At 32.9% G+C, this 14,553-nt stretch overlaps 1 protein-coding gene across 1 annotated transcript in view; it reads left to right on the top strand.

Moving 5' to 3' along the window:
• Window positions 1-423: 423 nt before the first annotated feature.
• Window positions 424-14,553, top strand: part of LOC143249729 (acetylcholine receptor subunit alpha-like) — a 30,484-nt gene continuing 16,354 nt past the window's right edge. Inside the window, exons 1-2 of the mRNA XM_076500047.1 lie at window positions 424-1,034; window positions 2,257-2,301. Coding sequence (XP_076356162.1) covers window positions 810-1,034; window positions 2,257-2,301 — 270 coding nt within the window. The 5' untranslated portion in view covers window positions 424-809. The remainder of the gene's footprint in view (window positions 1,035-2,256; window positions 2,302-14,553) is intronic.

Below are 14,553 nucleotides of genomic sequence, written 5' to 3' on the forward strand. Positions count from 1 at the left end.
ATATAGAAACAGTTGTAGAGAGATTGTAAATAATAGTATAATAATATCAGCTAAGAAAGAAGAAAAATATTTATTTTTACAGAAATTTCAATTCCACGATTTCACTATTTTTTTTCTTTATTTTTGTTTATATTTACAATAACTTTATTGTATGGAAACAAAGTTCTATAACAGCGTATTTCATTACTTAATCGTACAACGGATAACTAATCATGTTTATTTTAAGCCAATAGAGCAAGATACTTTGGCGAGTAACACAACCGTTCTTTACCAAAACGTATATAGCACATTCTACTTACTATACCCGCTGGAATATATGACTCAATCACCTTAAGCCTTCGTAATGTCCGCCGCTAGGTGGCACTTCAGCTAGAAGTCACAGATGTACTTGAGATCGATGCAGCGCGAGCAGCAGTGGTCCAGAGGCTGAGATAACTACTCTAGCTCCCAAAACCTCGGGAGAACGAATGAGAAGTTTTTCGGGCAACTAGTAACTATTTAACCAAAAAAGAAGTTTTTGCAGGAATCTACGATAAACGATCGATTTTTACAGCACGAAGTGCTGACAGTAGGATAAACGCGTGTGCCCAGTGCAATCTTCTCTTTACCCGCCGCTATTAATATCTAAAGACCACCGTATAAGAGAATATCGGCAACACTTCTCGAAATATTTAGTTATGAAACAATGAGTACCACTAAAATATCAGTTATGAATCAATGAGCACCACTAAAAAATCTCCCGCGTAGTAAAGGGGCGCACTGTAGACAGTAACTTGGAATTTATTCATATAAATTAAAATTTTGCTTAAATGAAACACTTTAGAAGTCGAGAAACCTGGAAGGTTCTACGCCACGGAATACTACTGGTCCTGGGGCTGTTGGCATGGAACATGAGATGTCAAGCTCACCCGGACGCCAAGCGGCTACTCGACGATATTCTTAGCGGTTATAACCGGCTGATTCGTCCGGTGAGTAACCATACTGATAAACTGACAGTCAAGCTGGGACTTCGACTTGCACAGCTTATAGATATAGTAAGTAAATATTGTAAAACCCACGAAAGAAGATTTATATGATATTAATGAAAAACAGTTATGATGTATTGAAACTTGAAGTTTTGATATATTCTTTTGTTGTTTCCCTCGGTTTAACTCATTGTAAAGTTCTTAGACTTTATACGCTGAATATAGTTCACACTTCTTTCTAACATTTAACAAGTACGAATTTCACTTACATCTTACCATCACATACATGCAAAACTTGTTGAAACCTGAAATTGTTCAAACATCCTAAGATATCGATATTCAGTTTTTAGAAGCGTCGAATTATAAAATGTTAATCTTCCTTTAGATATAGCAAAAGTGAAACGATAAAGTTATGATTACCAAATAAAACAATGCAAAATATTATTTTCTTCATGTTATGACATAAGATGAACAACTTGACAGTTTGTTTTTTGTGATTTCTATTTCAACCTTGGAAACTATTCAACAATATTACACTTTTACAACAAATGGTTTAACGATAGAAAGTTCACATCAAATACTTTATCTTGTGCACCATCTATTATCACCCAGTAATATTTTGCTGTACATAGTTTTTTTTTACTCTTATGCCCTTGATGTATAAACAACAGCAAATATAAATTTTACAATACTAATATCACTATAGGTATGATATATTAAATTCCGTATCATTAGAAAGTTTCTTATCAGTTATTTATTTTTGTAAATAGTTGATACGGTATAGAACATGTTATAGTAAGGTTGATTATTATGAAACAGATTTACATTTCAAGGCTCAGTTTTAAATTAAAAGCTCTTAAGATCTTAAGAAGTCTATAAGCTTATAACAATACATTTATTGTGCATTTATATAGAAAATCTTTAATTTTCGCACTGAGCTGCCCAAAAGTTTGGTGTAAAAAACAAAATTCTTTCTTTGTAGCATCGTTAAATATAGAATAATTATCTAAGTTTGAGTTTAAGAAAAGTACAGATTTAAAAAAATAGTAATGTTCTATGGAACATTAAACCGATCATCCAGGGGAAAAAAACTAATTAAAACATACGGAAGTAGAATAAAAATATTGATAAAATATGGAAAAATATTGTTTTTCGAATGATTTTTTCTTTTCCCAAAGTTGTTTCATAAACATTTGAAGTAAACTCTCATGTTTCTAACGATTCTAGAATGATATTTAAAGCTAATTGCGCCGTTGTGCTAATATTTATAATTGAATTGTTTGTTTTTCAGAACTTGAAACACCAGTTAATGACCACAAACGTTTGGGTGGACCAGGTAAAGTACACCCTACATACAACATTTTCTGTTAAGTTCACATTTACCTTACGTAATATTTTACTTCAAGAAATTCGTAGGTTGTCTTTACCATAAGAGCTTATAAAATAACCTGGAATTCTTGCAAAGCATATTCATGACAAGTTAATTACTGAATCAGCTACACCAAACTTAGTATTTCTGTTAAAAATAGGAAAAAAAACGTAACTTCCTTTCTTTAATGAATACTTATTTGTCACTAATGAAATTGCTTTCGACAGTATTTTAGCTGGTTAAATCAATTATTTATAGTACTATCTAAATAGTTGTTCAGTTACTCACGACTTTTTCTAGAAATTCACCGGAAATAAAACGCTAAATCTAAAACCCATATTAAAACAAGGCCTATGTGAAATAGTTACTTGAACACGAATCTCTAAGACTATCGTGTAAATTGCTTTGTACAATTGTCCTCCTTTGACATGTAATTTTGCTGATATGTGTAACAGAGTTAACTAATACATGAAAACAAGTTGTTCACTGTAGTTGTTCATATGTGAGATATAACACAGTACATCCGTAATATAATTTCCTTCCAAGCTTATTTTGATTCTACTAATTTCTAGAAGTACTTTATGATACGGTATAATATCAAGTAAAGAAATATGTATTTACAATTTTACGTTTATAATTTGTAACTAAATATTTTCAACTTATTAACAATGTTTTATAATATAACACAATTATTCATTATTCAATAATTCAGAAGTATTTTGAGAGCAAGAACTTTTCATACGATCTCCGTGGTACAGTGCAGACAGTCCATTATAGAGTTTGGAGCCGAACCGTAATCTAAGGGTCCCAGATTCGAATCCCAGTTACATTAAACATGCTCGACCTATCAGCCTTGACGGCGTAATAATGTAATGGTCAATCTCACTATTCATTGGTGAAAGAGTAGCCCAAGAGTTGACGGTAGGTGGTGATGACTAGTTGCCTTCTCTCTAGTCTTATACTGCTAAATTACGGACTGCTAGCGCAGATAGCCTTCATGTAGCTTTCACAAACTTCCAGAGACAAACACTGTAGGGATTTACAGCAGAACAGTCTTAATTTACTTTTGAAAGTGGACTTCAAGACTATTCTATGAAATTCAGTTGAAGAGATCTATAATACTAATAATTTTCTGTAGATTTATTACAGTTTCACGTATTTTAACTAGAAATTAGGTGTTTTATAATTGTTGTTTTTTGCATAATTATTCGCAGTTTACTGCACAATAATATTAAACATTATACGATCTCAAATTTCAAAAATGAGATTATTATTTTATTTAAATGATATAAACGTATTCTTTAATTGTTACAATATTCTCAATAACCTCTACGGATGTTTCTTATATATAGAACATTTTATCGTGTTTTACAAATCGAGGACAGAACTTGAAACGACCATGTTCGTATTCATATTGCATTCATTTTTTGATTTTTTTTTGCCCACGATTTCCATATTTATATTTTTGTTGAGTTAGTTTCTTTCAAATAACTTGTAGAAAACAGCGACCATTGCTTAATCTTTCTATATTAAAAATTAGGATCATCTAAAAGGGTTTGTGCGGGTGCAATGAAACCTCCTTTTGCGCCACAAATAAGCATTAATTTCACGAACCACTTTATCGACTCGGAGGTTAAGACAATCTAGTATCTTTAATACAACCATATTGTATTCAAACGTACTAAACGGCCAATGTTCTCGTCTCTTCAGTAGAATGGGAATGGCCATGTGCCATACCGAACTTATTGAATAAACGCCATATCGTAACTGTTTGTGTGTGTTTTTCGTATAGCAAAGCCACAAAGGGCTATTTGCTCAGCCCACCGAGGGGAATCGAACCCCTGATTTTAGCGTTGTAAATCCGGAGACATACCGCTGTACTAGCGGGGGGCCATATCGTAACTAAACACATTTCAAGTTATCTACGTACTTCTAGCCATTGTGATGCGAAATGATTCAGTGTTTAAAATCAAGGACTCAATCAGCATTGTGTCAGCCTTATTCTGTATAATGTGTGAAATAGTTACAGAATATATCTACATATGTGTAGTTGTAAGTTAAACATAATTTTTTATTGAATAAAGAGTATATTAGTATCCGATGTATTTTTAAACGTTCATAAATATTTATTTCAGAATAAAATATTCATCACTAAATTTTACGCATATATATTGTTTGTTTGTTGAATTTTCACGCAAATATAATAAAAGGACTAGTTGCGATGGCTGTTTTTCATTTTGAAGTAATAGACTAGATGAAAGCAGCTTGTCAACATCACCCACCATCAAGTCTCTTGAGTTACATTTTTTATCCAACAAGTACTTAGATTTATTATCACCATACAACGCCTCTGTGGCTTATAATTCAAATGTTCTTTTCTTCCTGGTTTGTCTATTTCTTTATTCCCCCTATAATGATTTTTCTTATTAATAGTATGAATGCTGGTAATGCTGTATAAATATTTATTTTCGCATACTGAGTTGGACATCACAGTTTTTTGTTCCTTTACAAAAAAAGTGCACATGATTTTTACAAAGCTCATGTTGTAAACCATTTCATTTCTTTATTTCCTACAAGTGAATGTTGTCAATTTCATTAACAGCCTCGTTTTCATCTGAATTCTTATCGAACGTATCTTCAAAGACAAATAAACTATTTTCTTTGTTTCACTAATTAACATTGTATAGTCATCGCTAATGATACCTTAGACTTCCTAAGGATTAGCAATATTTTAGCCATTATACTTTTGGTGTTAGAACTCTAGTTACTTAATGCAAAATTATTAGACAAAATTTTACAAAAGAAAGCTGAAAGTGGAATGATTTTCACATCACTTAACACTTTGGTAATTACATTTTTTAACACCACACTCTAGAATTAAGGTAAAACTTAAAACCCAACGTGAGTCTCCAACAGTTGACCCTGAGATTATGTGTCTCACGCTCTACCGACTGAGACAGTCGAACTAAATTATTTTAACACTGCACATGCTTGCATTTTTATCTTTACGAGCGTGATACAATAAATTGCTGCACATTGTGTCATATTTAAAAAAGTCTTTGCCTTTTATAGCACATTGCTGAAGACCCGATTGAAACGCAAATGGAACTATTAATTTTATGAGTAAATACATAGGGCTCCCCAGCGGCACAGCGGTTTGTCTGCGGGCTCACGCTGCTAAAATCCGGGTTTCGATATCCATGATGGGCAGAGCACATTGTATAGCTTTGTGTTTAATTCTAAACAAACTATAGGAATTACGAACTGATGTTCTATACTTTATTATGGCAAGAAAAACGTTACTGTCCTGAGAGAAATAAATGTAATAGTTACATATCAGTGTGAACTTTGAAATGTAAAACTAAAATATCTTGAAAAACTCTCAAAATCATTATTGGTCAAATAGAACAGCCTAACATATTTCTTAAAACTACACAGAAAATCAAAATATTCACGATATTTCCTATTTGCTTTATATTTATCACGCCTATTTAATGTGCAATTCGAATTTTTTTATTAATTCAACTGTTATAATTTGGCTGAATCCTGATTAAATTAGGAGTGTAAATGTTAGAATTATACAGAAACCAATCAGACTCGTACTGAACATGAAAGTTAGTAATGTGAGACAAGGTTGCTGAAATGTTCATGGTACAATAACCAATCAAATGTTATCGTTTCGTATACTTGACAAAAAAAAAACCCTTAATACTGCAATACTTCGAGCGTAGAAAACAGGAAAAAAAACTCGTATTTATCCGTTGAATATATATTTCTAAATAATAAACTATTAAATACTGTAGTCAAGCAGAGCAGAGCACAGACAGCCCATTGTGTAGCTTTGTGCTTAATTCTAAAGAAAGAAAGAAACAAAGAAAATACGTAGGGTAGCTATGAACCCTAACAGAAATAACTAGGGTTACCTTCAGTATTGATGGTACTTTTGCCTAAATTGTTAATTTATGTAACTAATGTGTTATTAGAGAATTAGTTGTATGAATAATTCGAAATAAAATGTTTAGAAACGATGAGGTATGGAACCCATCTGTGATTCTAGAGTTAAGATACGCTATGTTCTTCGTGTAAAGATTATCATTTAAGTGCATAGTAAACTTAGTGTAAACTGAAAACTGATGAAATGTCAAAACAAGTTCATATGTCTGATAATGGATGTCCATGTTTGTTTTTAATAAATACATCATTTTTTTTGACAATTCATGATAAGAATAGTTATTCCAGTATCTGCTGTCTTAAAATTTTCCAGACACTCGTTCAGAAACTTACAACGTTGAAAGCCAAGGTTCAGTTCTCCGCGGTAGACACAGCACATTGTTCTATGTGGCTTTGGCCTGTTGTGGCTTATTATAAACTCATAAACGTAACGATACGTTTATCACGTGTATATAGAAACATGATTAACGTCATGCTAAAATTTCAAGTGTGCCCATTTAAAATACAAAATAATTTGCTGAAACTTTATATATGTTGAATTCAGTACAACTTGTAGTTAAGCATTTATAGGGTTTCAAAGCTTTTGTTAAAACACAATAATATTTAAATTCGCACCGCTAATTGAATGAAATATTCAAATAAGAAAATTATAACCAAGACAGAAGACTATCAAGGTCTGTGTCGAAAATGAGCTTCTTAATAAATTTGCCCCTCAGTGACATAGCGGAATGTTTGCGGACTTTCATACCCCTTGCGGGCAGAGCACAGATTGCCCGTTGTGTAGCTTTGTGCCTAATTCCAAACAAATTTAATAAACTTGGACAAGTAAAGTAATGATATACATTGCAACTTGTTTTGGAGTTTTAATGTGTAAAGCACTGGTAGTTTTAATCTTTCAATTAAATCTAATATTTAGTTTGACACACATGCAAAAACTAAGTTATTTAGATTAACAAAATATATTTCATACCAAACAGGCAATAACTTGTATCAAAGAAGGCTTAGGAAAACATTTCTAAAAATTGTAGAATTACTACTTCTATCTGTTTTTAATAAAACGCATTTAGCTTTCATAAGCTGGATATCGTCTTTCATCAAATAAATTTGTTGTTTATTTTTTTGAATTTCGCACAAAGCTATAGAAGGGCTATCTGCGCTAGCCGTCCCTAATTTTGCAGTGTAAGACTAGAAGGAAGGTGGCTAGTCATCACCACCCACCGTCAACTCTTGGGCTACTCTTTTACCAACGAATAGTGGGATTGACAGTAATATTATAACGCCTTCAAGGCTGAAAGAGCGAGCATGTATAGTGCGACGAGAATTCCCACCCGCGACTCTCAGATTACGAGTCGAACTCCGTAACCCAGCTGGCCATGCCGGGCCCCAAATTTGTTGTATAAGCTAAATATGTATGCAACCACAAAATGTTTATCTTAAGCAATGTTTATTTTTATATCAGTGTCTTGTACAGGGGAATATTATATGTAACTTGTATATAATAGTCATTATTTATTGTATTTGGAAATGCAGTTTAAGTTTCATATCGTTGTATCTCGATGCAAGTTTTAAACTGACATGTGTATACTTTGTACCAATGTCACGGCACAAAAAAAACTTAATTTATTTTACACTTTACATTTTTTTAAACGTGTCTCAAAGATATAATCATAAAGAGATTTTGTTGACATTATATGTAATTTTTAAGCAAATAAAATCATTTAAAAGTTATTATAAATATATATGTTTAACTTCCTCACATTTTATTATAGTGGAAGTTAGATTAGTGTATGGTGAATGGCATCAGGTGGAATATAAATATTCCAGAGCAATATTGAAGAGTAGCTTTATATTTTTATGGGTTGCAAATAGTCACAAGCAAAATCTAAATGTTGAACTATGAAGTATGACATTTAATCTGAACCAATATCGCTTAGCCGATATTTACGAACATTAAATGTACTTTGTAAGAATCCATGCTGCCTCTTTCCTGTTTCGTGTCCAGGCATCTATTTACTAAATCACACTAACGACACGGCTTATGGATGCAAGTTCCAGGAAAGTATGTGGGAAGAGGGAAGAGCGTGAATACAGGTTTCACTCTCTGAGGTTCATAGAAACATCGCTGTAGACGTGTGACTTGACGCTTTATTCCTATGTAGTGATACCTGTTGGACTACCTGTAAAATCAGTACAGAAATATCATCTTACATGACTTGAGCCAGTAAATTCTCTGAGACGAGTCCGGCATGGCTAGGACACTCGACTTGCAATATTCCCTCTAGTCTCACACTACTAAATTAGGGATAGCCCTCGTGCAAATAAAAAACAACAACAAACGATAATTTTCTCAGAGTTTTTTATAATTTTTCTCTGCTTTACCACATACTCTGTGAAGTCTGAGTTACTCTATTACATTAAACGTTATAACAACTATCCAATTATTTAGAAACATAATTGCAGTATCTTTACCATTTTGAAAAGTCCTTATTACTTCCTGCTTTGTGATTAAATCGTTCGTTTCGTCGAGGTTATTCAACTTATGCTAATTTGCACCTCATTTTCAACGTTTAATTCAAGGTTGGTTTGGAAGACTGTTCTGTATTTACTTTTCTCTCACTAGTGTACTGAAATAGAAACGTATTCACTAGCGATTTATACATCAAAGAACAATGGTTTCTAGGTTACCAATCTGCGAACTTTTAAATTGTAAGTGGACGTCCTGTGTAAAGTGAGATGTTGTTTGTGCATGCCTTGCATTGTCATGTGAGAGGTATTATCACTTGTCTACTCTACAACACTGTATCTCTTAGTTATTTCTCTATACTGATATATTTGTTTTCACAAATGACCGTAAGTTTACCTTTGGTAACATAGCAGTGTCGAATGTGGCGAAATACATTTATTATGTCTGAAGTTAATCCCATCACGGGTATAGAAATTCAGTTTCTAGCAGTATAAGTCCGCAGATATACCGTTGTGCCACTAGGGGATTTGGGGAATGTTACCTGCTCTCCATTTTCATCGTGAATGAAACCGAGTTGTATTGTTCAGTGAGATTTCTTCTGAATTGGACCTAGTAAAAGCCAAATTTCTCATTTGGTTTCGCAAGTCAAATAAGACCTTTTCTGTAAATGATGCAAGTTTAAGAATTGCCAGATCACGTCCCTAAACTTATTGAGAATTTTATTGGATGTCGGTTAATTTTCTACATCCTCAAGCTTTGCGATTTCAGGAAAATTTTTGGATACAGTACAACAAGTAATTATCCGTGATTTGAAATCGGTTAGTTAATCATCTCTTGCTGTATTCATAACCAAGTTGAACACTTCAACTCTGTATCTGTCGATTACTACTTTGCCTGGACAGCAAGAATCTCCCCTCGCACAGCGAACTTGAATTTCCAGTAAGCTTGTTCAAAGTAGCTGCACTATGACACATAACCAGTGGCAAAATTCTTTGCTATTATATTGCAATTCATGTTTATGTTTTTATAAAATTAATAATGAACAAGAGTACAGAACCACAGTAATTTATTACATATATGTCTGGCTTTTAAAATAAGTTTTTTATTTAGAGAAAAGCCATATTTGGCTACCTGCTGTGTCTACTGCCAGGAACCAAACCCCAGATTTTACCGTTATAAGTTAGAAATTAACCTACTGCTATCCCACATGGAGAAAATAAAATATGTCATTGCCGTATTTGGCAAGAGTAATCGCATCCTGTAGCTTTTGTAAAGTTACGATTTAGATCTTTAGTTTGTGGGGTAAATATCGCTAACTTTTTATAAATAACAACACAATTCAAGCTACCAATTTAGAAGTATTTGGACAAAGAAGTAAACATGCTAAGCAGTCGAAAAGGGTTTGTGCAGTTAAAATAGTTTTATAACGTAAAATTACTGTCACATACTCACCTGCGGTAGATTGTATCTTAACAGATGTTCATTATTTCTTTGAAAGGATTGCAATATCGCAGTTAGATCAACATAAAAATATCTTGAGATACTTTTACAGGTTTATTGTAAAATACCTTACTTAAAGTGCAGATTATTTGTCCTACCATTGGTAGCTCCAATAAGCAATAGTCATTGAAGCCGCTCCGTTTTTCATTTGAATTCCATTTACGGGATCCACACTAGCATTCTTAGATATGTCTTTCAATACATGATTGCGCAGTTATTTAGATTATCAAAAATATTGATCAAAAGAGTATTAATTTTGCTTGTTGTCCCAAGTCTGAAGCATGCGTACAGCACCACACGTGAATATGGCCTGACAGAATTGTTTTAACTGAAGTGCTTTATAATATCACCTTCTTTATATCCGTATTGTGCCTTCAAAGTGTTCTCGAATAATAATTGTTTACCTTCACCTGACTGTAAATCCACAAAGGTCAGAAGTCATTCCTGTCTATCTTTATCGTCAACTTGTCGTACTATAATCGAAATTCGATCCGTTATAATACCTTTTTTTTCCCAATTTGCACAGACAAAGCTATCCTGTCTCACTTCCTTGGCTATTTAATCCTGAGCTATGCTCTTCATTGTTCGAAAGACCTAATCCACAAAAGGATTCAAAGAACAAGTAACCAAGGCTCCTCTTATCCTCTTACTTTACAAACAATCTTTCACCTTTGATTGTATTTCTGTTCAACTTGTCATTCGCAGTTTTTTAAACGTTCATCAGTAATTGTAAGAATGCCCCAAAATTTCCATAGTTGGTACTCGAATTGGCTACTTTATCTGATCCTTCATTTGTGCCTTCTTTCGATAACTTCTTTGCTTTGCAATGGTTTTAACAACCTCAGTTATGCCTTTTATGATCTACCATTATTGTACAATTTCGTATTACGTTTTCTCCCTGTTATCTTAGCATATCAAACGTTTCCGGAAAACTTGTTCTTCTCATTTTCATAAATTCTAAAGTAGGTGAGTCTGTATTCATTTCACTGAGAATTAACTTATTTCTTGCAAATTTTACCAAGATCAAAAAGCACATTTTTGTGTATATTAACAGTTTTCACTACTTGTGGCTACTTTGAATGTTGTATATGAAACAAGTATTTGTTCGATAGGTTATGGTTAAGAGTAAAGCTACATATGACTGATATGCGTTTTTTTCTGAACGAGATTGGAACCTCTCTAACAAGCACACTAATATCAACAGTATTATCTTATTGAATTTACAAAGTCTCGAACAATGTAATTTATTTTAAACTAGAACTAAGAATAAAAATCACAAATTTCTTCTCCAATTACTTTAAAAGAGGGATTTTTTAATAATTAGATATATCTAATCTCGTTCTTTTAGCCAGAGTTGAATCTTTGATTGGTGTTACCATTTTGGATACATTTTAAGAAAAAAATCGTGGTCATATTTAATTATAACAGAAAACAAAACTAAGCACTGCAATCGTGAATATTCAAAGTAATGTATGAGAATATTTTGCTTTTGTTTTGAATTTCGGGCAAAACCACACAAAGGCTATCTACGCTAGCCGTCCCTAATTTAGCAGTGTAAGACTAAAGGGATGACAGCTGGTAATCACCACCCACCACCAACTCTTAAACTACGCTTTTACCAACGAATAGAGGGATTGACCGAAACATAATAACGGCCCCACAGCTAAAAAGATGAGCATGTTTGGTATGACGGGGATTCGAACCCGCGATCCTCAGATTACAAGTCGAGTGCATTAGCCACCTGGCCATATAAAAGGTTTTGTTTGTTTTGAACCTTGCGCAGAGTTACACGAAGGCTATCTGTGTTAACCATCACTAATTTAGTAGTGTAAGACTAGAGGGAAGGCAGCTAGTCATCACCACCCACCGCCAACTCTTGGGCTACTCCTTTACTAACGAATAGCGAGATTGACCGTCACATTATAACGTCCTCATGGCTGAAAGGGCGAGCATGTTTGGTGTGATGGGGACCATATAAAAGGATTATATCATTTAGGAAAACAAAAGTTACATGCACTCATAAACCCATAATTTAAGTATATTAACTTAATTAACTTCCTGGAAGTTATGATAGTAATAAACACAACTTCAAATTATCAGAAAAAGCTTTGGAAATGCAAGTAATATTTCATTTTATTTTTATTTCTTGTTTAATTAAATAGATGTACATATAAGTATATCGTTATCTGATTGTGTGTGTTTTTCTTATAGCAAAGTCACAAAGGGCTATCTGCTCAGCCCACCGAGGGGAATCGAACCCCTAGTTTTAGCGTTGTAAATTCGGAGACATCCTGCTGTACTAGCGGGGGTTTATCTGATTGTACATACTTAATATCTCGCGGCTGTGTATTCTAAATTCATTTTATTATCTAATTATCTTAGTATTTATAAAATATTAATTAAGTTTCTTAAGTTTAATTCTGCAGAAATTTCTGTAAATTACCACTTTAACAAACTATTCTGTCAATTACTTGTCTGAAAATAATAGATAATGTGTTTTCAGTTCACTGTTTCATATACCTACCTAAAGATATGTTATGTGTTTTGAAATTCCTGTAAACTATTCTATAATAACATCAATCTATTAGTTCTTAGAAACTTTCTGAGATACTGTATATTATTATCATTTTTTTATTTAAAAATGTATGTAATGTTCTATTCTTTATCCATATTTAACTCACTTTCTTTAATCTCATATTTTCACACTTCGAAAGTTTACTTTTTAGTTTCGTAAGTAAAACGTCATGTTTTGTAGTACTTTTTTTTACTTTTATGAATGTCTTCATACACTCTTTTAATTCCCTCTTTTTATTTTTTAAAAATATTATGAACAATGGTTTTACCTAAATATCACAATGATACCTTATTCTATTGTTTTAATTGGTTCGGTATTTTAGATGTGTTTTTAATAACGTAAAAACACCTTGTTTTTTATTTGTGCATAACTAATACGTCATATTTCAACACTACTACTAATTTTATTTCCAGAATTTCAATTACTTCATGTACTATTGCATCACATTTCATAATTCTTTAGAAAGCACTTTGAAAGTTTATCCGTTAGTTTACTTACACTTTACATTTTCGTTAGGTTTTCGTTGGATAAAATACTTATAATAGGTTACTCATTTCGGGTTTGGTCCGGCATTACCAAGCATGTTAAGGCGTGCGACTCGTAATCTGAGGGTCGCGGGTTCGTATCCCCGTCGCGCCAAAAATGCTGGCTTTTTCAGCTGTGGAGGCGTTATAATGTGACGATCAATCCCACTATTCGTTGGTAAAAGAGTAGCCCAAGAGTTGGCGGTGAGTGGTGATGACTAGATGCCTTCCATCTAGTCTTACACTGCTAAATTAAGGACGGCTAGCGCAGATAGCCCTCGAGTAGCTTTGTGCGAAATTCAAAAACAAACAAACATTTCAGCTTTTACACATAAAGACCAATCTATTAAAATCTTCCTTTTGTTTACACGTGCAAAATAGACTAATAATTATATATATATAATATTATAACACAGGAGATTTCTTATGTTTTGTATATATGGGGATATAGTCATATCTCGGTCAGTCTTCCAGAGAGTAATAGAAATAGGATTTCTTCAATTTTCAAAAGGTCATGAAAATGAATGCCCGTTTAGAATGGGCGTTGTTATCAAATACCGTTTTCATGACATCTCTCATCAAAGTCTATTAACAATAGAAATCAAATCAGTCTGTCACTGGGGATGGATGTGGATAGCAACTGGTATTGAAATGGACTTGTTCAGACATATAACGAGCCAGCTGTGATGGACATGGCATTACCTTAAACCTACCATGCGACTCATATCACAAAAATGTCACAGAGTAATTGGTAAATAAATTTAAAACCATTTATTATAGGTCAAATAAAAAAGAGCACCTTTAAAATATTAGGAACCATAATACAGAGAAAGAATGGCTGTGTTACTGTTACATACTCTGACGAGTAGATTATATCTTGAATCATTTGGTGTAATTAATGTGGTTGCGTCCATATCAGCTAAATGTGCCTTTGAAAGAATAAGGGAAATAAATTGTACCATATATTCTCATAACGTAGTTGAAAGCATGCCTTTTAGAATAGAAATAGTAAAGTAAGCACTCAAGACTGTATACACAGAAGTAAGACTGATCAGCTGGCGTCTACTCGAGACAGTGTGGATATTAATGTCTTCACAGAAATTTTATGAAGTTACTTACCATTACTAGATATAAAAATATATTTAATATTATTCTAAAATGTGTGGTAAACTTCAGAAAGAAAATATAAAACACAAATTACTTAT

This window comes from Tachypleus tridentatus, chromosome 4, assembly GCF_004210375.1.
Source record: "Tachypleus tridentatus isolate NWPU-2018 chromosome 4, ASM421037v1, whole genome shotgun sequence".
Taxonomy (NCBI): domain Eukaryota; kingdom Metazoa; phylum Arthropoda; class Merostomata; order Xiphosura; family Limulidae; genus Tachypleus; species Tachypleus tridentatus.